At 37.8% G+C, this 25,638-nt stretch overlaps 1 protein-coding gene and 1 non-coding gene across 2 annotated transcripts in view; one reads left to right on the top strand and one right to left on the bottom strand.

Moving 5' to 3' along the window:
* Window positions 1-20,332, top strand: part of METAP2 (methionyl aminopeptidase 2) — a 45,477-nt gene extending 25,145 nt beyond the window's left edge. Inside the window, exons 4-11 of the mRNA XM_066357348.1 lie at window positions 114-216; window positions 8,734-8,895; window positions 9,586-9,767; window positions 11,820-11,914; window positions 12,699-12,795; window positions 17,254-17,357; window positions 17,818-17,933; window positions 19,280-20,332. Of these exons, the coding sequence (XP_066213445.1) occupies window positions 114-216; window positions 8,734-8,895; window positions 9,586-9,767; window positions 11,820-11,914; window positions 12,699-12,795; window positions 17,254-17,357; window positions 17,818-17,933; window positions 19,280-19,532 (1,112 nt within the window). The 3' untranslated portion in view covers window positions 19,533-20,332. The remainder of the gene's footprint in view (window positions 1-113; window positions 217-8,733; window positions 8,896-9,585; window positions 9,768-11,819; window positions 11,915-12,698; window positions 12,796-17,253; window positions 17,358-17,817; window positions 17,934-19,279) is intronic.
* Window positions 2,901-3,004, bottom strand: LOC136390287 (U6 spliceosomal RNA). Its single transcript, XR_010748706.1, has one exon. It is a non-coding gene; the product is annotated as a U6 spliceosomal RNA (small nuclear RNA).
* Window positions 20,333-25,638: the final 5,306 nt, after the last annotated feature.

The following is a 25,638-nucleotide window of genomic DNA, read 5'->3' as shown; positions in this document are numbered from 1 at the left end:
AGGTTCTTTAAAAACAGTACATATCACAACCATTAGGAACTGATAACTGTAATGATAACTGTTTATTTTTTATTTTTAACTAAATAAGTTAATGCTTTATTTGTATCTCACAGCAAAAGTTCAAACAGACCCTCCCTCAGTTCCAATATGTGACCTGTATCCTAATGGTGTATTTCCCAAAGGACAAGAATGCGAGTACCCACCCACACAAGATGGGTAAGGATCATAAAATAACTTCCAGTTTGACTTTTGAAAGTTGTAGCTTAGCAATAAAGCATATATGATTTTTCTCAGACTTGCTCCACTACTTTAATAAAAGCTTGTGAATTTGCTGTAGAGAAAATACAGTAGAAGCCCTCTTATCCAAAATGATTGGGACCAGTAGTTTGGTTAGTCAAAAAAGTATGTTAAAATGGGAATCTCAAAGAGTAAAAATCTTTATTGACAAAAGTTAAAAAATGTTTTTTTTCATAATTTTTGGGCATGAACTTGCATTGGACTACACTTTTTTCTCATAAGCTGTATCCGTAATTCATTGTCTATGAGTCTGTTTCATTTTGAGTATCTGTGAAGAACTTAGTAATGTGAGGGCTGATGCCTGTCTATATCTTGACATTTTTTTTCCCTGTAACCATTTACAATTCTTCACTTAATTTGACAGAAGTATTTTTTTGATGACTTGCCTTTATTGAGATTTTTCTGAGTAATTTAGTTTTCATAGAAACAATTCTTCTTATGTAATGTAAAAATAAATAACAAATATAGTAGTAAGTTCAAATGATTTACACAGTTTGGGGAACAAATCACCTGATTTCTTGGGAGTATTCTGAAAGGATACATTTACACTGGTCAGCAGACACTCATAATGCCATTATGCAGACTGGTTAAGAGAATGGAAGCTAGGACTAAACTATGTGCATTTGAATCCCAGCTCTAACACTTACTAGTCTTGTGACTTGGGCAAGTAATTCATCATGTCTCTGGTTTTATTTCCTCATCCATAAAAAAGTCACTTTATAAGATTATTGTGAGGAGTAATAATATATGTAAGACACTTAGAAGAGGAACAAACACATAGTGAGCATTAAGTGAGTGTTAGCTGCTATTAATTATTCGGAATAGAACCTGCCATCCAGTAATACTCAGAATACAATGGGCATTGGTCAGTATGTTTTATAGAGGGAATCAGAGCATTGGTTAATTGAGTGGTTATAATAGTTGGTTAAGAAAGCTTCTACTGTAGCCTTATTTCACTGGCCTGTAAAGGCATCGTTTTTCTTTAAACTTAGAAAATAACATGATGTTATATTTTACCACCTTCCTCATTCCCAGTACTCTTGCGGAATAACTTTGTACGGTTGTGGAATTTTTATGCCGTGGGCATCTTTTCTTTAAATTGAATTCATTAGTCAATATCTTTACCTTGAAGCATCTGTTTTAAAATGTCCAGACACATAATTTTACAGTAATTACATAAATTTTCATAGTACAAAGATGTGATCACATTTTTAAATATAATTAAAAAAATTTTTTTTTGTTTGTTTGTTTCCTCTTCCTTTCCTTCCTTCCAGACCCATGTAAGCACCTAGCAGGTAGCCTTCCATATTTTTTTATGCTCATGTATGTGTAAACTATGTCTGTTTATGTAAAGAGATTGTTTTGGTCATTGTTTGTTTTACAAAAATGAAATCAGCCATACTTTCCTCCACATTGCTTTTCTCATTCAGTACTACCTTTTGAAAGTCCCTCTTAGAATACTCTGTAATTCTTTTGAATGGCTTCTAATATTGTATGGTGTGAATATATCATTCTTTATTCCACCACTTTCTAATTGATCAGCATTCATTTTATCTTCAGTGGGTTTTTTTTTTCTCCATTATAAACCATTATGCAGTATCTCCTTTCTAAGTGTGTATATATACACACACACACACACACACACACACACACACACACACACATACACATATATGTGTGTCTATCTGTACATCTTATGTGTTGGCAGTTTTATTATTTTACAGTTTTCCGGAAGCGAGATTGCTGAGTCAAAGAATATTTTAATACTTTAGTTTATGATTCCCAGACTGCTAGTGACTTTGAGTATCTTTTGCTTATTGTCTTTGTTCTTTTGCTCCCTAGAGTTTTAACTATTTAAACACAGTGTATATTTATATTTTGTACTTCTATATTTCTAACAGTCTTAGATTTTTCTCACACTCTTTTATTTTGTTTTATTATATTTTTAAGTAATCTGGAATTTTTATGTAAGGTTGGGAATGCTATTTATTTCCATATAGATAACCAATTGTATTAGAACTGTTTATTGATTAATTTCTCAATTGAATGACCACCTTGCCGTATATTATATTGGCATATAATGGAATTACATGTTTTGATCCGTGGTTGGCAATCTGCATATGCAGAAGGCTGACCTAAGTTATACATGGATTTTTGACTGCTCTGTGATTGGCCCTCTTGAATCCCCATGTTGTTCAAGGATCAGCTATATAGTCTTACATATAATGGAACCATTTTCTGTATTATTTTTTCTATTCGTTTTATCTATTTGTCTATTCCTATACTTATAATATTGTGATTTGCTACCATAAACTTTATACTATATATTTTGATGATTTGATAAGGCAGTCTTTCTCCACTGCTGCATACACCTAAATACAGATCTTTTTTATACTTTTTAAAACTACTTTCAGTCATGTAGTCTTAACACACATACCCATTGAGAAATTTAGAGTTCTTGTCAGAATTGAATCGTATTTATGTATTTGTTTCAGAAAATTGACAGTTATGTCACATTATCTTATCTACTGTCATGGTATATTTTCCTACCTTGATTTTTTTTTTTTTAGGTAGGTCCTGTTTTTTTCGTTACTTTTTTTTTTTTTAATATGGAACACTTTATGAATTTGCATGTCATTCTTGTGCAGGGGCCATGTTAATCTCTGTATTGTTTCAATTTTTAGTATATGTGCTGCCAAATGAGAACATTAAATTCTTAAGTGTTTTCTAATATTGTTAATGATGTGAATGAGGAATTTTTATTTCTAGTTCTATTTTATATGCTTATTGCTCAAGTGGAGAAAAGCTGATGATTTCCTGTACTTGTAACAGATTAATATTTTTAACACCATGAATTGGTGGAATGGTTGAACATTTGAAGTAATATTTAATCCAAGAAAACTGAGATTAAGTAAATGCTTAAAACTTTCTTTTTCTCCTTGCTATCATTTTATATTGCCAATTGAACATTTATAGGTAGAATAACTTCTGGTTTTGAACCAGTAAAGGAAGATGTTAACAGTATCTTGGGATAATACTTAAATATTGAAAGCAATGCTGTGTGCTGTCCCAGAGAAGTACAAAAGAAATTAAGTGATTGTTATGTTTGCTTTTTAATAAATCTCAACTTTTTTTGACATTCATACAACCAGTTTTGACTATTTGCAAATAGATCAATAAATACTCTTACAGATTTGATAAAAAATTAAATACCGTTCTATATCTTGCCCTCATTGTTTTTTAAATAAACTAATTTTAAATTGTGTGAATTGTTATAAAAATTACCTGTGTAACTACCACTCATGTTAAATACATTATTTTCTTGTCCTTTTTTTTATTTAAATAATTTCATATTTAACAAATAATTCTATACTGTGAGACTAGTATAAAGAACTCCCACATACCTTCATTCAAATTTTCTTTAACATTCTCTATGTTAATAGAATATAGAAGGAAAATGAGGAAAATATTATATTGGTGAATCTATACATACTGTTTTTCTGAGCTGTTTGAGAGTTGGTTGTGCATTTTTGGATTGTGTACTAAATAAGTAGATATTGTGTCCTTTTTAGGATTTTCACATCTGGAGGCACACGATGTCAATTTTTATCACTTGGATAAGGTATTATCCAGTTTTTCTAGTGTATCAATACTATTTTTTCTTCTTGTAACTACTAATTTGTAGGAAATTACTTTGTAAATAGGAAAATATCTCATTCCTTATGAACTTTCTACTCACATGTAGCATCCATTGATGATTTTTGTCTATATTGGCTTTTTCAGTGATGGTTGTTGCCCTTTTAAAAAATATTATGTGGCCTGATCAGGCGGTGGCGCAGTGGATAGAGCGTCGGACTGGGATGCGGAGGACCCAGGTTCGAGACCCCGAGGTTGCCAGCTTGAGCCCAAGGTCACTGGCTCGAGCAAGGGGTTACTCGGTCTGCTGTAGCCCCCATGGTCAAGGCACATACGAGAAAGCAATCAATGAACAACTCGGTCTGCTGTAGTCCCCATGGTCAAGGCACATATGAGAAAGCAATCAGTGTCGCAATGCGCAAAGAAAAACTGATGATTGATGTTTCTCATCTCTCTCCGTTCCTGTCTGTCCCCGTCTATCCCTCTCTCTGACTCTCTCTCTGTTCCTGTAAAAAAATAAAATAAAATAAAAATAAAAAATATAACGTGCATTTCTTGTGTTAATAAAAGTTTTTTAAACCAGTTTTTAGTGGCTATAATGCTATTTTATTCTGTATCTAGCATAATTTTTTTAGTTATTTTCCTGATTTTGAATATTTATACTGCTTTCAGTATTAGGAAAATTTCTGTGATGAACATTTAATATGTTAATTGGATTTGATTTTTTTCTTATTCTGTGTCTCTAGAAGTAGAATGAAGAAATTATTTTGAAATTCTTAATAGCTATTTCTAAATTTAGTTAACAATTTTTGGGGGATAAATGTTAATTTTACAAGCCATACATATTCACTATACAACAGTTAGTAAATACAGATAAGCAAAAAGAAGAAAATAAAAATCTTAATTCTGCCAGTGAAGTAAAACCACTGTTACCATGTTAATATGTCTTCTTCTGAAGCCTCTCTGTATAAATGTCTATTATAAAATAAATACCTAGGAAAGGTTTTTCTTTCTTCTCCTTCTTCCTTCTTCCTTCCTCCTTCCTCCTTCCTCCTTCCTCCTCCTTCACCTTCTTCTCCTTCGAGAAGAGGGGAGACAGACTCCTTCATATACCCTGCTCGGGATCCACTTGGCAACTCTCATCTGAGGTCGATGTTCTGCTCATCTGGGGCCATACTTACAATGGCTGAATTTATTTTTAGCACCTGAGGTAGAGGCTCCATGGAGACATCCTCAGTTCCTGGGGCTAATGTGCTGGAATCAGTCAAGCCATGGCTGCAGGAGGGGAAGAGAGAGAAAGAGAGAAAAGGGGGAGGGGTGAAGAAGCAGATGATTGCTTCTCCTGTGTGCCCTGACTGGGAATCGAACCCAGGACATCCACATGCCAGGCAGACACTCTACTGCTTGCTGAGCCAACCAGCTAGGGCCCTAAGAATGTTTTTAAAGGTCAAGCTATACCACAACAGTACCTACCACTTTTAAAATTTGTTTACATGTTAGTAAAGAAATCAGCAGTACTTCTAATGGCTGAATAATTTTGCACATCTTTGTGCATACTATAATTTATTTGTCCAGTCCTCTCTTTTTGGACATACTTTATTTCTAGTTGCTTACTTTAATTTTTTAAAATTTTTTACAGGGACAGAGTCAGAGAGAGGGATAGATAGGGACAGACAGGCAGGTCGGAGAGAGATGAGAAACATCAATCATCAGTTTTTTGTTGCAACAACTTAGTTATTCATTGATTGCTTTCTCATATGTGCCTTAACCACGGGCTTTCAACAGACCGAGTAACCCCTTGCTCAAGTCAGCAACCTTAGGTCCAAGCTGGTGAGCTTTTTGCTCAAGCCAGATGAGCCCGTGCTCAAGCTGGCGACCTCGGGATCTTGAACCTGGGTCCTCCTCATCCCAGTCCGATGCTCTATCCACTGTGCCACCACCTGGTCAGGCTCTAGTTGCTTACTTTTATAAACAGTGTTGGATATCTTGTTTTCAACTTTTATAGTGAATTCCAAAGAGAAACGTTAGATGATAGTGAACTTACTACCCAGATTGGACAATTCTTAACATTTTTGCTATATATGCTTTATATCTGTGTATATATGTGGTTTTTGTTATTGTTGTTTTTTTTCTTTTGATTGTACCATTTAAAAATAAGTCTTATTTTGAGGCCTCACTTCTAAAAACTTCAAGTAAGTATCTCCCTAGAATTAGACATTCTTCGAATTATCACAGCCAAGTATTTTAACAATAATTTCCCATTATGTAAATACCTAGTTCACATTTAAAATTTTTTTTCTCTTGCCCCTATTAGGGCCAGAACATCTTTTTAGTTCTTTTTTTCTCACTAAACCAGGATCCAGTCACGGTTCATACATTATATATGGTTAGAATTCCCACTTTCTTCTCTTTAATAACTGACTTTTTTTTTTCCCCCAGGGACAGAGAGACAGTCAGAGAGAGGGATATACAGGGACAGACAGGCAAGAATGGAGAGAGATGAGAAGCATCAATCATCAGTTTTTCATTGCGACACCTTAGTTGTTCATTTTTGCTTTCTCATATGTGCCTTGACCATGGGCCTTCAGCAGACCGAGTAACCCCTTGCTTGAGCCAGCGCCCTTGGGTCCAAGCTGGTGAGCTTTTGCTCAAACCAGATGAGCCCGCGCTCAAGCTGGCGACCTCGGGGACTCGAACCTGAGTCCTCCTCATCCCAGTCCAACACTCTATCCACTGCGCCACCGCCTGGTCAGGCAATAACTGACTTTTTGAAGAGACCAGTTAATTTAAAAAATGTCACATTCTGGGATTTCGCCAATTGTTTCCTGTGGTGTCATTAAACTTTTTTCTCTATTTCTGTAAACTGGAATTAGTTGTAAAGGCTTAGATTATAATTAGGTTAAACATATTTGACAAGGATATATTATAAATAATATTGAGTATTTTTTTATCTGTTATATCAGATATAATTTCAGGTTGTTCAATTAGTTCACTTGGTTAATGTAGTAACTGCCAGCTCTGGTTTTGTTTTGGGTTGGTTTTTTTCTCCTTTTTCTTTTTTAAAGGTACTTCTTTCTTTTTGCATTTACCATGTAGTCTGGGTACTTTGGTACCATTAGAATATCCTTGTCTTCAGCAACCTTTCACTTAACTATATAGTAGTCATTGATAATCTTTGCTTTTTATTTTTAATTTTTTAAAAAAATTTTTATGCAGAGACAGAGTCAGAGAGAGCGATAGATAGGGACAGACAGGAATGGAGAGAAATGAGAAGCATCAATCATTAGTCTTTTGGTTGCGACACCTTAGTTGTTCATTGATTGCTTTCTTATATGTGCCTTGATGGGGAGGGGGCGGGGGCTACAGCTGACTGAGTAACCCCTTGCTCAAGCCAGTTACCTTGGGTCCGAGCTGGTGAGTTTTGCTCAAATCAGATGAGCCCACGCTCAAGCTGGCGACCTTGAGGTCTTAAACCTGTGTCTTCCGCATCCCAGTCTGACGCTCTGTCCACTGCGCCACCGCCTGGTCAGGCTTATAATCCTTGCTTTTTATTTTTTACAGGGACAGAGAATCAGAGAGAGAGAGAGAGATAGGGACAGACAGACAGGAACGGAGAGAGATGAGAAACATCAATCATCAGTTTTTTGTTGCAACACTTTAGTTGTTCATTGATTGCTTTCTCATACGTGCCTTAACCATGGGCCTTCAGCAGACTGAGTTAAGTTGTCCATGCGATGGCTTTAGAAATGTTTATGACTGAAATTAATCAGATACCTCTGCTAGTATCTCTTGGTTTTACTTATTTTTTGCTCTAAATATATATACTGGTTAAAATTATGAAATATTGAAAAGATTCAGAAATATCAAAGAGGTGTGAAGAATTCACATATTCTGTAAACCCTTCCTATGAAGAGTATCTTCTAGGCAGTTGTTTTGACAGTTTTGTTTTACAGACATAATATATTTTAAATGCATTTATAAACTGCTTCTATCAGATAAATTGTCTTTTGGAATAATTGTTATTAGCTCGATGATTTTTCATCTTATTCCTATATTTTTATTAAATAAACTGAACATCAAAAGATCAGATTTAAGAAATTGGAGAGACTCCTAATATTCTTTGTCTTTCATTTGGACCTGAAATTATAGATTTACAATTATAGATTTCTCAAATATTGCTAAAGTCTTTTATTTTGAACTTAGCAAAGGAATGTCTTTTTTTACATACATATATGTAAAAACACACCCAGACAATTAGAAAACTCCTGTAAAAGCAGTAATATTTTATGCTTTGAGGAAAGTATATGCGTAGTTCATCTTACATTTATAGAGTAAATATTTGCTAATATTTTTACAGTTCACAAAATCTTTTTCCTGGTCAAGTCTTCGTATTAATGCTTGCCCTATTGTTGATGTTAAATGCTATTTTTTGGTATTCTCTTTTGAATACTCTTAATGCATATATTACCTCAAATGGAAGGATGACTTTTTTTCCTGCCTGTTTAGTATATAGGTCTCTTCTGACATTTCTGGTTTTTTAGTTTTGTGTTGTTTTCTGTGGCATGCATGGTATTACTTTCTCTGACTGAATGAAATCTCACTTGTGGATTTTTTTTTTAAGATTCTTAGAAAATATTTATTATGATTTGGCTTAATTCCAAGTGTTTGACTACTTGTATTCAGAAACTAAATATAATATTTTTATCTAAAATGTCTTATATTGGTTTTTTAATCTCCTAGCTTTTATGCTTATTATGCTGTTTCTTAAATGACTAATACTATGCTTTCCATACTATGAAGGAGAACAGCTGCTTGGAGAACTACAAGTGAAGAAAAGAAAGCATTAGATCAGGCTAGCGAAGAGATTTGGAATGATTTTCGAGAAGCTGCAGAAGCACATCGACAAGTTAGAAAATATGTAATGAGCTGGATCAAGCCTGGGATGACAATGATAGAAATCTGGTAAATATATTTTTGTAAGAACATGAGAAAGATAACTGACTTTTTTAGAGCTGACTCTTCAATTGTAATGTTTAATTTTCATTACTACTTTTTTTAAAACTTTAAATGAAGGTTTTGGAAATAACTTTTAGATTCTTTAGCATTTGTACTTCAACCATCCTGTTTTGTGCTCGTGTACACTCATGTGCAAATACACACATTATTGATTTATATTTTCTGTCCTGAAATCTGTTACCTTGCTATATAGGAATTCATATTAAATTAAAATTCTTGGACACAAACCATTTATAATGCAATGAATAAACCAATAAAAGTAATTATTTCTCCAGATTCCTCTTGAGAAATAATTAGCCATAAAAGGCAGCCTAATTTTCTTGAGTCAGATTTCAAAATATGCAGCATTGAGCAAATAAATGTAATCAGCATTTAAATTAGTCTAAAATAACTCAAGAATGTTACTTCCTAGGAAACTAAGTGATGTCATTTTGTTTCTCCAGATTTCTGGTAGAATTAAATTCTTTATATTTTAGAAATGAGCTACTATTTTCATAGCTTCAGAAAACAGTTATTCAAATTAAGAAAGTGCTCGGATCACTCAGTTTTAGCTAACTTTCTGAACATGATGAGCTGTAAGGTATATAACATTATATCTCATACAAAATGTAAAAGCAATTTTGTTTTTATTTTTAGTGAAAAGTTGGAAGACTGTTCACGAAAACTAATAAAAGAGAATGGATTAAACGCAGGCCTGGCATTTCCTACTGGGTGTTCTCTCAATAACTGTGCTGCCCATTATACCCCCAATGCTGGTGATACAACAGTATTACAGTATGATGATATCTGTAAGATAGATTTTGGAACACATATAAGTGGTGAGTTCTTGTAAATAACTTCTACCCCACCTTCTCCTTAAAAAACTAGTCTTTTCTCTGTTGGATGGGGCTATACATACTGAACTTTCAAATTTTCTTGATGCCTCACTTCAGTAGAGATGTGTTGAGGCAGATGTTGAGATTTAATAGTGATTTTCAACCGCTGGTCTGCTAGAAATTTTATGCTGGTTTGTGAAAGAGTTAACCACCTTGATGTTATATGAAGATTATAGAGTCAGTAATCATTAGCATGAAATTTTTGGTGACCAACAGCAGTCCGCAGATCAGCAGTTGAAAAACACTACTCTAAAGCAGCCTGTGGGCCTGACCTGTGGTGGCACAGTAGATAAAGCGTTGACCTGGAACACTGAGGCCGCCTATTCGAGGCCTGGGCGAGCCTGGTCAAGGCACATATAGGAGTTGGTGCTTCCTGCTCCCCCCACCACCACTCTCCCTCTCTTCCCCCCTCCCCCCTCATTCTCCTTCTCCTTCTCCTTCTTCTCCTTTTCCTTCTCCTTCTCCTTTTCCTTCTCCTTCTCCTTCTCCTTCTCCTTCTTTTCCCTCTCCCTCTCCCTCTTCTCCCTCTCCCTCTTCTCCCTCTCCCTATTCTCCCTCTCCCTCTCCTCCCTCTCCCTCTTCTCCCTCTCCCCCTCCCCCTCCCCTCCCCCTCCTCTCCCTCCTTCCCCCCTCCCCCTCCTCTCCCTCTCCCCCTCCCCCTCCCCTCCCCCTCCTCTCCCTCCTTCCCCCCTCCCCCTCCTCTCCCTCTCCCCCTCCCCCTCCCCTCCCCCTCCTCTCCCTCTCCCTCTCCCTCCTCCCCTCCCCCTCCCCTCCCCTCCCCCCTCCCCCTCCCCTTCCCCTCCCCCTCCCCTTCCCCCTCCCCCTCCCCCTCCCCTCCCCCTCTCTCCCCCTCCTCTCCCTCTCTCCCTCCTCTCCCCTTCCCCCTCCCCCTCCCCTTCCCCCTCCCCCTCCCCCCCTCCCTCTCCTTCTTCTTCTCCTTTTCTCCCTCTCCTCACTAAAATGAATAAATTTAAAAAACCAAAAAAAAAGCATCCTGCCAAATGGAGTATAGTGAAAACCATCCGGTAATTGAAGTTTACCCTTTGTATCAAGGCATGAAAATATAATCTTACATTTCTTCAGGTCATTATTTTAGAAATTACATTATTTATACAATAACAAATGTTTACTTAGAACCTTTAATTTACCAACCTTTATATACTTACTAGTTTTTCTAAAGTTACCTCGCCCCCAATCTGTTAAGTAACTACCTTTTTATATCACTGAACAAGTAAGAACGCAAAGCTTAGATTAAGTACTTAACTGAGTTTTTACTAAGTTGAAGAAGCTGGACTGATGGTCCTTTAGCATCCTGTGGACCTACATGTTCTCCATGTGCATTGCTTGCTTTTAGTTCTCTAGGTTTTATTGCTTTGATTTGTTTCTGTTATATTTTTGCATAACTACCTTGGTGAGTACTGAATTGATGCTGTCTTGAAGTAACATATACCATCCCTGGAATTATCATATTTCCCCAAATATAAGGTGCACCTTAATTTTGGGGCCCAAAATTTGAAAAAATATGTATTACATAAAGTTATCAAACTCAAGTTTTATTCATCATAAAATTCATGCAACTCCTTATCACTGTCAAAACTCCTATCCATTAGCTTGTCCTCATCTGTGTCTGATGACGAATCGCTGTCTTCAACAATGAACACAAAAACAAGCACGAGAAAGTGAGAAGTGCAAATAAAAATATCTACAACCACTGTATAAGACGCACCCAGTTTTTAGACCAAACTTTTTGAAAAATGTGTGTCTTATACATGGAGAAATATGGTAGTCTTTCATTCTGAAATCTTTTTGTAACTTGTTAATTATACATTTTCTTCCTTTGATTATGAATGCTATCTGGGTCTTGGAGTCCTGCCTTCATTTGAGTTTATCATTTTATTGTATTTTCAGTCAGCAAGGATAATCAATAGCATAGATGCTATAAAATAGATAAATCAACTAGCTGATAAGTAAATTTAAGAATATCTTTTCTTTCAGGTAGGATTATTGACTGTGCTTTTACTGTCACTTTTAATCCCAAATATGATACATTATTAAAAGCTGTAAAAGATGCCACTAATACTGGAATAAAGGTATGTGAACTGTACGCAACACTTCATTCAATATATTTTGAGCACATTATAACCTGATTAAAGTCTTTAAGACTAGGCCACTGTCCTGACTTTTTAAGTGGATAATTATAATATACCAAAAGTTTATTTATAGAGGAAGTTATAATGTACAAAGCAGTTTTTCTGATTGTCCCTTATTTAAAAAAATTTTTTGATTTTTTTTTTTTTCTTTAGAGAGCGAGAAACCAATTTGTTGTTCTACTTATATATGCAGTCATTAATTGATTCTTGTATGTGCCCTGACCAGGGATAGAACTGCAGCCTTGGCATATCAGGACAATGCTCTAACCCCCTGAGTACCACGCCAGGGCAGTAGTCCCTTATTTTAAAATATTAAGTTAAGTTGCAGCCAGCCTGACCAGGCGGTGGCACAGTAGATAGAGCATCACCCTGGGACACTAAGGACCCAGGTTTGAAACCTCGAGGTCGCTGGCTTGAGCGCAGGTTCATTTGTCTTAATTATGGGGTTTTCAGCTTGAGTGTGAAATCATAGACATGACCCCCTGATTGTTGGCTTGAGCAAGGAGTCGCTGTCTTGGCTGGAGGTCCCTGGTCAAGGCACATATGAGCAAGCTATCAGTGAACAACCAAGGTGCCACAGCTACAAGTTGATGCTTCTAATCACTCCCTTCTTGTCTGTCTGTTCCTGTCTGTCCCCCCACACACACACACACACATTAAAAGGAATTTAAGTTGCTGTGAAAGTATGCACTTTGCATAATAGTATACATTATTCTATCTTCAGTGTGCTGGAATTGATGTCCGTCTATGTGATGTTGGTGAAGCCATCCAAGAAGTTATGGAATCCTATGAGGTTGAAATAGATGGGAAGACATATCAAGGTGTGTTTGTTAAAAATATATCTTACTTGAAATGCATATGACTTGCAGAATTAATTTTTAAAAATAGTGTTGAGTACTTTATTTGGGTCAGCTGCTTCATGTATTTCTTGATAATATAAAGAGGGAAGATGGGGAAATGACCTGCTCATGATAGGACAAGTATGTGGTCATTAGTTGGGAACTGTTGCCAAGCTTCTAGCTGAATAAGAAAACACCTGAGGATTGACCCAAAGGGGGCAAAAATGTATACTAGATTTTCTGTGACTAGTCAAAGGCTCAGAGAGAAGCCAGAGGCTCTTCATCAGTCTATTCTTCCTCTGACTCTCAGTACCAGCATCTGATCACTCATCAGCCTCCATCCTCCTGCCTAATCTATGTTTATTGCTCTCTCTAACCCTTGTCCTAACAACTTTCTTAAAAAATATTTACTACAGTTCTTTTAACCAAATCCTGTCTCTCCTTTATGGCCCTTTGAGTGGCATCTGCCATGATTCCTTGCCCTTCAGTAAATTCACATTATTTGGCATTCTTTGCTTATAGACCATTGTGTTTCTACCAAGTGCAAAAATGTTTCTTCCTCTGAGACCAATCAACACATTTAAATTAAAACAGTTTTTCTTTAAAATTTTTTTTAAACAAAAATACATTTAACTAAAATAACCAGCCTAACATGAAGTTAAGTTACACAGGAGAAGTAGAACACAGGGATGTCCATTTTCACATTGTACAGGTTTCTGACAGCAGCAGGCTAATTCTGGGGCCAAAAGCTATAAAGGTAAATTTCCAGATAAGAAATCTCTTTCAGGCCCTGGCCGGTTGGCTCAGCGGTAGAGCGTCGGCCTGGCGTGCGGGGGACCTGGGTTCGATTCCCGGCCAGGGCACATAGGAGAAGCGCCCATTTGCTTCTCCATCCCTCCCCCCTCCTTCCTCTCTGTCTCTCTCTTCCCCTCCCGCAGCCAAGGCTCCATTGGAGCAAAGATGGCCCCGGCGCTGGGGATGGCTCCTTGGCCGCTGCCCCAGACGCTAGAGTGGCTCTGGTCGCGGCAGAGCGACGCCCCGGAGGGGCAGAGCATCGCCCCCTGGTGGGCAGAGCGTCGCCCCTGGTGGGCGTGCCGGGCGCATGCGGGAGTTCTGTCTGACTGTCTCTCCCCGTTTCCAGCTTCAGAAAAATACAAAAAAAAAAAAAAAAGAAATCTCTTTCAAATTTGTTATGAACATTAGTACAGATCAGAAATTCTTAAGGCTGCTCACACTTGGTTGGGAGATGGTATGAAATAATGAAGAAAATTTGCTTTGGGGTTAGGTAGGTCTATCTTTGAGCTTGTATAATTCTTTTTTTTTTTTTTTCTTTTTCATTTTTCTGAAGCTGGAAACAGGGAGAGACAGTCAGACTTCCGTATGCGCCTGACCGGGATCCACCCGGCACGCCCACCATGGGGCCACTCTCTGCCCACCAGGGGGCGATGCTCTGCCCATCCTGGGCGTCGCCATGTTGCGACCAGAGCCACTCTAGTGCCTGAGGCAGAGGCCACAGAGCCATCCCCAGCGCCCGAGCCATCTTTGCTCCAATGGAGCCTTGGCTGCGGGAGGGGAAGAGAGAGACAGAGAGGAAAGTGCGGCGGAGGGGTGGAGAAGCAAATGGGTGCTTCTCCTGTGTGCCCTGGCCAGGAATCGAACCCGGGTCATCCGCATGCTAGGCCGACGCTCTACCGCTGAGCCAACCGGCCAGGGCGAGCTTGTGTAATTCTTATAACCTCTAAGAATACAAGGTATTTTTTAATATTACTGTTTTTGTTTAATGTAATATGATTAATAATATGGGTTTTTTTTGTTTTGTTATGTTTAAGTGTAGATTTTTATGATAGTGCCTGGAATTTATTAGTATTCAACAAATAATTGTTATTTACCATCCAAATTTTGGGATTGGTGCCACAACAAATAATGCACATTCAGGTCCCTCTCATACCATCTTTCCTTTCTATTTTCTCCTAATTCTATGTGAACTGCATTTCAAAGTGTTTTAGATAATAATTTGACTTAATGTTTAGTCACCACATAATAATTCAAGCCTCTGCAGTATTGTAATCCTAAATATGTCTTCTTATTCCTGAGCCAGTACTTCCCAAGGTTCTATTATTTAGCACCCCTTTTTTAATATCAGTTATTATATTGATTAAGGTTCTTAGAATTAAGTAACTGTGTTTGAATGAGCCAGTTTAAGGTGACAGAATGCATTTTCACTAGTTTGATTAGAACAAATCATAACATTGAGAGTTGAAGAAATAGACTATAAGCTGAACTTTCAGAATTGGTTTCCCAAAACTACCTAACACAGCTGGGCCATCAAGGAAGGGATTTTTTATTTACCTTGAGCAGAAAGGAAATAGAATTGCAAAGTTATTTTTACAGCTATGGGTCCCAAAAATAGCCTGTCATTGTCAAAACCCGTATACTATAAAAATGGATACCCCTGTGCCCTGCTGCTTCTGTGTAACTTGGTTATATGTTAAGGATTTTATTTTTTAATCTAAATGTATTTTTGTTTTAAAATCTTTTTTTAAGAAAATACTTTTTTTAATTTAAATGTGTTTTTGATTGGCCTGAGGGGTCAGTTTGCCAGATCTTAGAGAAACAGTAATATTTGCTGAATTTTTTAACAATTATTTTTATTTATTCATTTTTTTTTTTTTTAGAGAAGAGAGACAGAGAGAGAGAAAGAGAGAGATAGAGAAAGAGAGAGAAGGGGGGGTGGAGCAGGAAGTATCAACTCCCATATGTGCCCTCACCAGGTAAGCCCAGGGTTTCGAACTGGCGACCTCAGAATTTCAGGTCGACGCTTGATCCACTGCGCCACCACAGGTCAGGCACAATATTTGCTGAATTTTAAATAAATTTAGCTTATTTATATAAGGAAATTTTTTTGGAAGAGCTAATTGAAAATTTTATTTTTCTGTACCACCCCATAAATTTGTAATATACTTGTCATTGTTTTAAACATTTTTACAAATTTGAAAAAAACTTGATTACCTACTTCTGCCCTAGAAGAAAGGTTGAGGTTTCTAGCACTGTCAAGATAGATTTTTAAAAATGTTTTTTTATTGTGGCGTATAATGAACACTTAAAATACAATATAGAACTTCAACCACATAATTGTTAAAGTTATGTAACCTCACCTCTCAAGAAATAAAATATTGCCAATATTGCAAAAGCCCCCAATTCTAGTAGCCCTTCTCCATTATAGCAGTTTTCCTCTAGTAAACCACTATCTGAGTACTAACATATTTGCATTTGCTTTTCTTTATACCTTTTACCATATAAGCATCCTTAAAACAGTGATGTAATTATGCCTAATTTTGAAATCTAAATGTATGTGTACATACATATTCCATATATATGTATGGAATTGTACAGTATGTGTATAATTATGCCTTTTGCTCATTTTTTCTTTAAATTTATTCATTTCAGTGTATTCATAGCTTTTTGTTTTTTATTATTCAGTAGTGTTCCGTTGTGTACATATATCACAATTTGTTTATTCTATCATTGATTTCAGGATCTTGGAATTGTTTATATTTTCTTTTTTAACATTTGAAATGGTCATGGAATACAGTACAGTAAAATTTAAGCTTTTGTAATTCTGTCTTTTTGACAGGACATTCATTTTTATACTACTTTTTAATCCATAACCATAAAAATATGTAATTTTTATGTTTTTTTCATTATGTACGTGGCATTTGACTGTTTTATTGATTAATAGTATCGCAATGGACAGACCTCCCCACTGTGTCCTCATCACATAGTTTATTCTTTTTCCATAATCTCCCCTTTCTCCCTTTAGTTTTTAATTAATAACATTGTATAAAAACATCTTTTTATATTACACTAATTTTCCATTTTGTATTTTAACCACCTGTAGAGCCATGCCATATTTTTAATTTTTTTTTTAATTTTTTTTTTTTTTTTTTAATTTTTCTGAAGCTGGAAACAGGGAGAGACAGTCAGACAGACTCCCGCATCGTCCGACCGGGATCCACCCAGCACGCCCACCAGGGGCGACGCTCTGCCCACCAGGGGGCGATGCTCTGCCCATCCTGGGCATCGCCATGTTGCGACCAGAGCCACTCTAGCGCCTGAGGCAGAGGCCACAGAACCATCCCCAGCGCCCGGGCCATCTTTGCTCCAATGGAGCCTTGGCTGCGGGAGGGGAAGAGAGAGACAGAGAGGAAAGCGCGGCGGAGGGGTGGAGAAGCAAATGGGCGCTTCTCCTGTGTGCCCTGGCCGGGAATCGAACCCGGGTCCTCCGCACGCTAGGCCGACACTCTACCGCTGAGCCAACTGGCCAGGGCTGAGCCATGCCATATTTTTAAACAAATGGTTGGATTTTATACCTAAAGGTCACGGGATCTGTTTATGCTTACTGAGACCCTGAATAACTTATTTTTTTTTGTATTATGCCAGTGAAACCAATTCGTAATCTAAATGGACATTCAATTGGGCCATATAGAATACACGCTGGGAAAACAGTCCCCATTGTGAAAGGAGGGGAGGCAACAAGAATGGAGGTATGTGTGTTCCTTGTGAAGATATTTTCCAAACTAAAGCTAGTGATGGTTGAGTATGTAGTATGTTGAAGAGAATTAACTTGCCATTCATACTCAACTTGACAGGAATTGGGCCATGTGAGTGTGCAAGTATGTCTGATCAAATCAGGGCTCAGATCAGCTGTGGAAACTGGGTATGTTAAAGAATTGTTTATTCAACACTTAGTGAATATTTATTGAGCAGCATAGATGTGCCAGTCACTTCAGTAGGCAGTAAGGATAGAGTAGTGAACAAAACAAAATTTCCTGACCAAAAGTGCTAACGAGGTAAAAGGCAGGGAAAGGTATATACAGACTGCTAGGAGTATTTCATGTTGTTTCTTACATGAAGTAGTGAATACCTCTAACTGAAGTTAAGATATGGTAATTGTGATTAGTTCTGAATTTTTCTTGTCTCCCCATTCCCATGAATATTTTTTAGGAAGGAGAAGTATATGCCATTGAAACCTTCGGTAGCACAGGAAAAGGTGTTGTTCATGATGATATGGAATGTTCACATTACATGAAAAATTTTGATGTTGGACATGTGCCAATAAGGTGAGAGAATTACTACTATATGACTAGTGAGTTTCTCTTCCCAGTTAATAGCATTTTTAAAAATGTTACTACTGTGAAAAAATTCACAGTGGTAAATACACAGTTCCATTGTCTAACGTAGGTTCTGTGGATTTCTATAATACAACAAAGAAATTGGCCTGTTAAAAAATTTTAAGTGAATGCCTGACCAAGCGGTGGCTAAGTGGATAGAGCATTGGCCTGTGCTGCTGAGGACTCAGGATCGAAACCTCGAGGTCACTGGCTGGAGCGTGGGCTCATCCGGCTTGAGTGCAGGGTCACTGGCTCGGCTGGAGTCCCCTGGTCGAGGCACATTTGAAAAAGCAATCAGTTATCAACTAAAGTGCCACAACAACAATTTGATGCTTCTCATCTCTCTCCCTTCCTGTTTGTTCCTGTCTGTCTCTGTCTCTTGCTAAAAAACCAAAAAAACCCCACAAAAACTTGATAAGTGAGATGATGATATAGGTATTTTCTTAAGGCCAATTTCTAATAATAGCAATAATATCAGAGATTACTATTTTGTGGCATTTCTAGATTTTTGTTCTTATTTTTGGTAAACTTTATATTTTATTTACTTTAAATAATCTTTTTTGGGTACGTGGTTGAAAGAGCTACACCTAACTTTATATGCAAGTATTTCCGTTTGATGCACAAAAAAGATATTCCCACCATAATACTGTTGGTGAGTCTGTAGTGGGAATTTCACACATGCATAGACACAAATATGATAAGAGAGCCTTCAACTGGCTTCTTTTTCTGCTGCCATCTAAAATTAGATGTGGGCTATCATACATTCTGGCTTTAAAAGGTTGAAACAGGCAACCAAAAAAGTTTTTTGAGCTTTAATTACTAAAGTCACAGCTACTCTTTGAGTTTTTCTTTTTTCTTTTTTTTTTTTTGTTTGTATTTTTTGTATTTTTCTGAAGCTGGAAACGGGGAGAGACAGTCAGACAGACTCCCGCATGCACCCGACCAGGATCCACCCGGCACACCCACCAGGGGCGAGGCTCTGCGGTGACCAGAGCCACTTGAGCACCTGGGGCAGAGGCCAAGGAGCCATCCCCAGCACCCGGGCCATCTTTGCTCCAGTGGAGCCTTGGCTGCAGGAGGGGAAGAGAGAGACAGAGGAAGGGGGGTGGGTGGAGAAGCAAATGGGCGCTTCTCCTATGTGCCCTGGCCGGGAATTGAACCCGGGTCCCCCGCACGCCAGGCTGACGCTCTACCGCTGAGCCAACCGGCCAGGCCCTCTTTGAGTTTTTCTTAATGGGCAAGTGAGTTTTGGTGACTTCTTAGCTAACTATTAATCTTGGATTTTCTCCTCTTAGGCTTCCAAGAACAAAACACTTGTTAAATGTCATCAATGAAAACTTTGGCACCCTTGCTTTTTGCCGGAGATGGTTGGACCGCTTGGGGGAAAGTAAATACTTGATGGCTCTGAAGAATCTGTGTGACTTGGGCATTGTAGATCCATATCCACCATTATGTGACATTAAAGGATCATATACAGCACAGTTTGAACATACCATACTGTTGCGTCCAACATGTAAAGAAGTTGTCAGCAGAGGAGATGACTATTAAACTTAGTCCAAAGCCACCGTAACATCTTTTATTTTCTAAGCTTTGTTGGAATACATTATACCAGAGTTAATTTGCAACATGTCTGTTTAACAGTGGACCTATGTAATACTTTTATTCATGTTTAAAAAGGAAGGAATTTGATCAAAGGCAAACCATCTAATGTAATTAACTATGGATAAAGCTTTCAGGACTTTCAAGTGTTAACTGTTTTTCTCCTGTCTAGAAAATGCTATAAAATTCAAATTAGGAATGACTTAAACATTTTGTTTTGAATACCTAAGAGATGCTTTTCAAATATTTATATTGCCATATTCTTATTTGAATGCTTTGAATGACTACATCCAGTTCTGCACCTATACCTTCTGGTATTGCTTTTTAACCTTCCTGGAATCCATTTTCTAAAAAATAAAGACCTTTTCAGATCTAAGAGCTATATTTCAATGTCTGTGGTTATAATTTTGCACAGGAAATAACTAAACTTAATGTAGGGAAATGTAGAGCTTTTTATCTGATTGTAGACCTCTACACTGAAACCTTTATCCTGACATAGTAGCTAAACAAGATCTATACATGTATAAAGTGGGAGAGAAGCTTTGTAAATTAATATACTGCTTTAGGAATATTTTGCCTTTTTAGGACCATATTCATCCTTATCTTTTGTTTTTTCCCTGACATCAGAAAGATCCACTAGAAACATGATTTAGGAACATTGTACCAACTTGAAACCTTGATTTAGTAAAATCTCAACATTTAGATCCTTTGTCCAGTAGTTTATCTATCAGGAAATGTATTCAGCTTGCTCAGTGAACCAAAAAGGCCTTTAAAACCACAAAAACTGGAAAACTTCCATGATTGGGTCTTCTAGTTAGAAAAGTTAAATTGAATTATTAGGCTTTTTTCATTAGTGAACCAAATTTTTAGCACCCTGCCCCCCGATTGGTTTAAGATTCATAACATTATGAGTAATATTTCAGAAGTGAGGTTACTGACTCATAGCAAATAAGTGTATAAGTGAATGTAAGATATGTAATACTTGAACTGAGCCCCACCACCGATTCTTGCACAGATTGCTTGAATTCTGTGTAAATGATTTTTGGGAATGATCCAACATAATTTCAAAATAGTTATGTACCAAGGTTAAAGCCTTAATTTGTATATGTTTAGCACAGTGACATTTATTGCCTCTGGGATGCTGTTTTATATTTAGTTTAATGTTTTTCTCATAGGAAGAGAAAACTGACTTCTGTACTTAGATCATTTATTATACATTAAAAAACACTTTCAGTATTGGAACTATAAATGAATGTTACCTTGTGGGATAAACAATCAAGCTTAGCTATGAGCCATGCTAATTGTGGTGCTAATGTTCAATAGCTACCTTTGAATAAGTTTTCCATTTTCTGTGATGTGCTAGTAGCAGAGCTCACCAGTTCATGCCTACACGTTACAGGGCTTGGGCTCTTCAGCTAGCTCTTCTGGAGTTTTGTGTCCATACCATTTGATGTGCTTTGGTGGGAGTTAAAGTATCTTGATTTTCAAGCCCAAGAATTTTAGTATTGACCCTATGAGTGAAGAATTTTGGAGCTTTGGAAGGCCTCTTTAGCAGTAGTGATCTCAAACCACTTAGTTCCAAGCTCCCTTCCCAGGTAACTGTTGGGAGCAATGGCATCACTTGTGTGCCTCTGGAATGGCTGGAAGCAATATGATCTTGTGAATAGAAAAGCTGTCACTTAAAATGTTGTATTGTTTATCTACTAGCCATGTATCTCTTGGAATCATTTTGTCATGTTTATATGATGTACCTTATTGGCAACCAGTTATTAGTTTGAATGTTTAACAATAGTGCCTTTAGTAAATTATTTTACAACCAAAATATGTTGTTTTTTGTTAGATCAATTTAGCAGAAGTCCACATTGAGATGTACAGGGAGAACTCTTAAATTTCTGGGCATTGTCTAGGTTTAGTTTTATTTTCATAGACACTTTTTTTTTCATTTAGGTTAGCAAAATTGAGCAAAGGTAGTAGTTATTACATACTTTTTTTTTTTTTAGATTTTTTTTTCTTTTGATCTTTAGAGAGAAGAAAGAAGGGGGAGTGGGAAGCATCAACTAAGCAGCTGCTTCCCGTGGCCTCAAAACTAGACCTCAGCATTCCAGGATGAAGTCCCACCCACTATACCACCACAGGTCAGGCACCACATCATCTCTTGACCTCGTACATATAACTTCTATTGGTTGTAGTTTTAAGGGGTTAAAAAGGGCTAAGCCACTTTCTTTCTCATCATATATTACATTGAAATAAGTATTGAAACAAGCAACTATACCATTATAAACAGCATAGCTTCCAGAGCTTTTAAATTTTCCCACTAAAATTAGTTGTTAAAATAGATAGCAGTTAACCTAAGTATACAGTAATCCTTGAAATGAAAAAGACTATACTCAGGTATCTTGGCCACATAAATCTTTAATGAGGTATAATTACATTAACAGTTGTGATAACTCATTTAATAAATGAATGATTTTAAACCTTAGCCGTTTAACATTCAGGTTGTGTAGTATAAATGATTTGACTGTTCAGTAACAAATTCTCATTGCACTTCACCATCAGCTGCCCCAGATGATTTGTTCTCTAAAACTTTAAGTAAAATTTGCCAATAGAGGTCTTTTTCAAGCTTCTACTTGTGATCATTAGAGGAGAATAGCATTTTAAAGATACTTGTTTTTGTTTTTGAGAGAGGGACAGACAAGAAGGGAGAGAGATGAGAAGCATCAGTCATTAGTTTTTCATTGCAACACCTTAGTAGTTCATTGATTGCTTTCTCATATGTGCCTTGACTGGGAGGCAAGGAGGGCAGGTGAGGAGGGGAGGTTCCAGCTGAGCCAGTGACCTTGGGCTTAAGCCAGTGACAATGGGGTCACATCCAGTGATGGGACTCAGCCAGTTCACACCAGTTCAACAAAACCGATACCTACTTATTTGTTGAATTCTGTGAACTGGTTGTTAAAATGGCACTTGTAATCAGAGTTCTAAGGTGGGCCACTCATTTCCAATGTGGAAATCACAAATTTACTTTCCTTACTCTTTTTTTAACGTTCATCTGCACAACAGCGTATTCTAAGCGCCTGTAGTAGTAATAATGTTCATTCTGCCCACTGGTGAAAATAATTTGACAAATTATGCTTGTAATATTTATTCATTTCATAAAACTCATTATACCTTTGATGAAATACATTTTAATTCCCTCACATTTGTTAATTCAGTAAACAAACGTAACATAAAGTGGAAAAGGGCCGCCCTGGCTGGTTGGCTGTCCGGTGTGTGGAAGTCCCAGGTTCAATTCTCGGTCAGAGCATACAGGAGACGCGCCCATATGCTTCCCCACCCTTCCCCCTCTCCTTCCTCTCTATCTCTGTTCCCCTCCTGCAGCCAAAGGCTCCATTTGAACAAAGTTGGCCCAGGCACTGAGGACAGCTCCATGGCCTCCACCTCAGGCACTAGAATGGCTCCCACCTCAATGGAGCTATGACCCAGATGGGCAGAGCGTTGCCCCTGGTGGGCATGCGGGTAGATCCTGGTCGGGCGCATGTGGGAGTCTGATTGCCTCTCTACTTCTAAATGGAAAAATACAAAAAGAAAAAAGAAAAAGTGCCAAACAACCAGGGGGTGACAGCTTGTTTTTTGTTAGGTATTATTTAATATTTTTTCTTTATAATTTTAAAACTCATAACAATTTAGTTTTATGTACCTCTTTTGTTCTTAAATAAGTATTAAATAATGAAATAATAAGCTACCTTTCGGTATATCATTTTTTTATACTTAACACAGTCATTAGGGCAGAGAACCAGTTGTTAAATTATTTGAATCCCACCACTGGTCATGTCTATGATCCTACACTCAAGCCCTGAGATGCAGTGCTCAAGCCAGATGAGCCTGCATTCAAGCCTAGTATCCTCAGGGTTTCAAACCTAGGCCCTCAGCATCCCAGGCTTATGCTCTATCCACTGTACCACTGCCTGATCAGGCTTTTTAAGATTTCATCTGGCCCTGGCTTGTTGGCTCAGTGGTAGAATGTCAGCCTGGTGTGTGGAAGTCCCAAGTTTGATTCCCAGTCAGGGCACACAGGAGAAGCAACCATATGTTTCTCCACCCACCCCCCTTCCTGTCTTGCTCTCTCTTCTCCCACAGCCATGGCTTGATTTGAGCAGTTGGCCCTGGCACTGAGGATGGCTCCATGGCCTTGCCTCAGGTGCTGAAATAGCTTGGTTGCTGAGCAATGGAGCATCAGCCCCAAATGGACAGAGCACTGCCCTGTAGGGGGCTTGCCAGGTGGATCCCGGTCGGTCAGACACATGTGGGAATCTGTCTGCCTCCCTGCCTCTAAGTAAAAGAAAAAAGTAAGTTATAAAGCATCGACCTGGAGGCCTGACCTGTGGTGGCGCAGTGGATAAAGCATCGACCTGGAAATGCTGAGGTCGCCGGTTTGAAACCCTGGGCTTGCCTGGTCAAGGCACATATGGGAGTTGATGCTTCCAGCCCCTCCCCCCTTCTCTCTACCCCTCTCTCTCCTCTCTAAAAAAAAATGAATAAATAAAAAAAAAAAAATTAAAAAAAAAAAAAGCATTGACCTGGAATGCTGAGGTCACTGGTTTGAAACCCTGGGCTTGCCCGGTCAAGGCACATACAGGAAGCAACTACTATGAGTTGATTCTTCCTGTTCCTACCCCCCCCCCCCCCATTTCTCTCTCCTCTAAAAATCAGTAAATTTTAAGGAAAAAAAAAAAGCCTGACCAGGCGATGGTGCAGTAGATAAGAGCATTGGACTAGGATGTGGAAGACCCAGGTTCGAAATCTGGAGGTTGCCAGCTTGAGCACGGGATCACAGACGTGATCTTATGGTCGCTAGCTTGAAGCCCAAGGTTGCTGGCTTGAGCAAGGGGTCACTCGCTCTGCTGTAGCTCTCCAGTCAAGGCACAGATGAGAAAGCAATCTGAACAATTAAGATGCCGCAACGAAGAATTGATGCTTCTCATCTCCCTTTTTTTAAAAAAATATTTCTTTATTTTTAGAGAGGAGAGAGAGAAAGAAGGGGGAGGGAGGAGCAGGAAGCATCAACTCCTATATGTACCTTGATCAGACAAGCCCAGGGTTTTGAACCGGCGACCTCAGCGTTCCAGGTCAATGCTTTATCCACTGCGCCACCACAAGTCAGGCCTCTCTCCCTTCTTGTCTGTCTGTCCCTATCTGTCCCTCTTTCTGACTCTGCCTCTGTCAAGGAAAAAAACAAACAAAGCAGGATTTCATCCTGCAAGCAAACCCACATAAAAAAAAATGATCTAGTGGTTAACAGCTAAAATCTTACAAAGCTGACCAACATGTTAGTGGATTCTCCTCTTTCATAAATAAAGTTAGCAGCAGTAGGGTTTTTAAGAGATCTGAGAAGATTATTAAGAAAACACAGCGCCATACTGTATTTTTAATAAAATGCAAGATTAGATAATTTTTTTAAATGTCAGTGCCCAGTGTTTGAATATCTAAGAGGCTCCTAGTATTCACATAATCCTAGCAAGAGTAAGTAGTCCAGGCTTTAGTTACTTGAAAAATGAGATGCATATTGCCCAGCTGCCAATTTTGAAGTTACCTTCTATAACATTTTTTATATTTAAGACATTTTTATCCCTTTAAGAATCTCAAAATGTGGTACAAAGCTTTAAGAGATTTAATGTTTAGACAAAAATGAATTCATATCCAAGTTAAATTGCACAATATAACACACTGTTTGGTACATTCAAGTTTTTTATATGACTGCTTTATTAGAATCAGGACAAACCTGTTTGCTGCCAGACAAATCAAAGTCCCAGCCATTATTGTTTTCATGTCCATAGTACTGAAGTCATTTAAACATACTGTTTATAAAGCTTTCATTTTCATCTGTTCAATTTGACTATGCCAAATGAAGAACAATTGTTAAAAATAAATTTTTGAAAAAAAGGAAATTCCATTAACAACAGTAATGTCTTCTGAGTTCTGTAGCAAAGCCTCAGGCATATCAATGAGTGTGACTGATGAGTATTTAGATGATGCTTGATATTTCTTTTTGAAAGCAGTA

The sequence above is a fragment of the Saccopteryx leptura genome, chromosome 1 (assembly GCF_036850995.1).
Source record: "Saccopteryx leptura isolate mSacLep1 chromosome 1, mSacLep1_pri_phased_curated, whole genome shotgun sequence".
NCBI lineage: Eukaryota > Metazoa > Chordata > Mammalia > Chiroptera > Emballonuridae > Saccopteryx > Saccopteryx leptura.
This window is presented reverse-complemented; position numbering and strand designations above follow the sequence as displayed.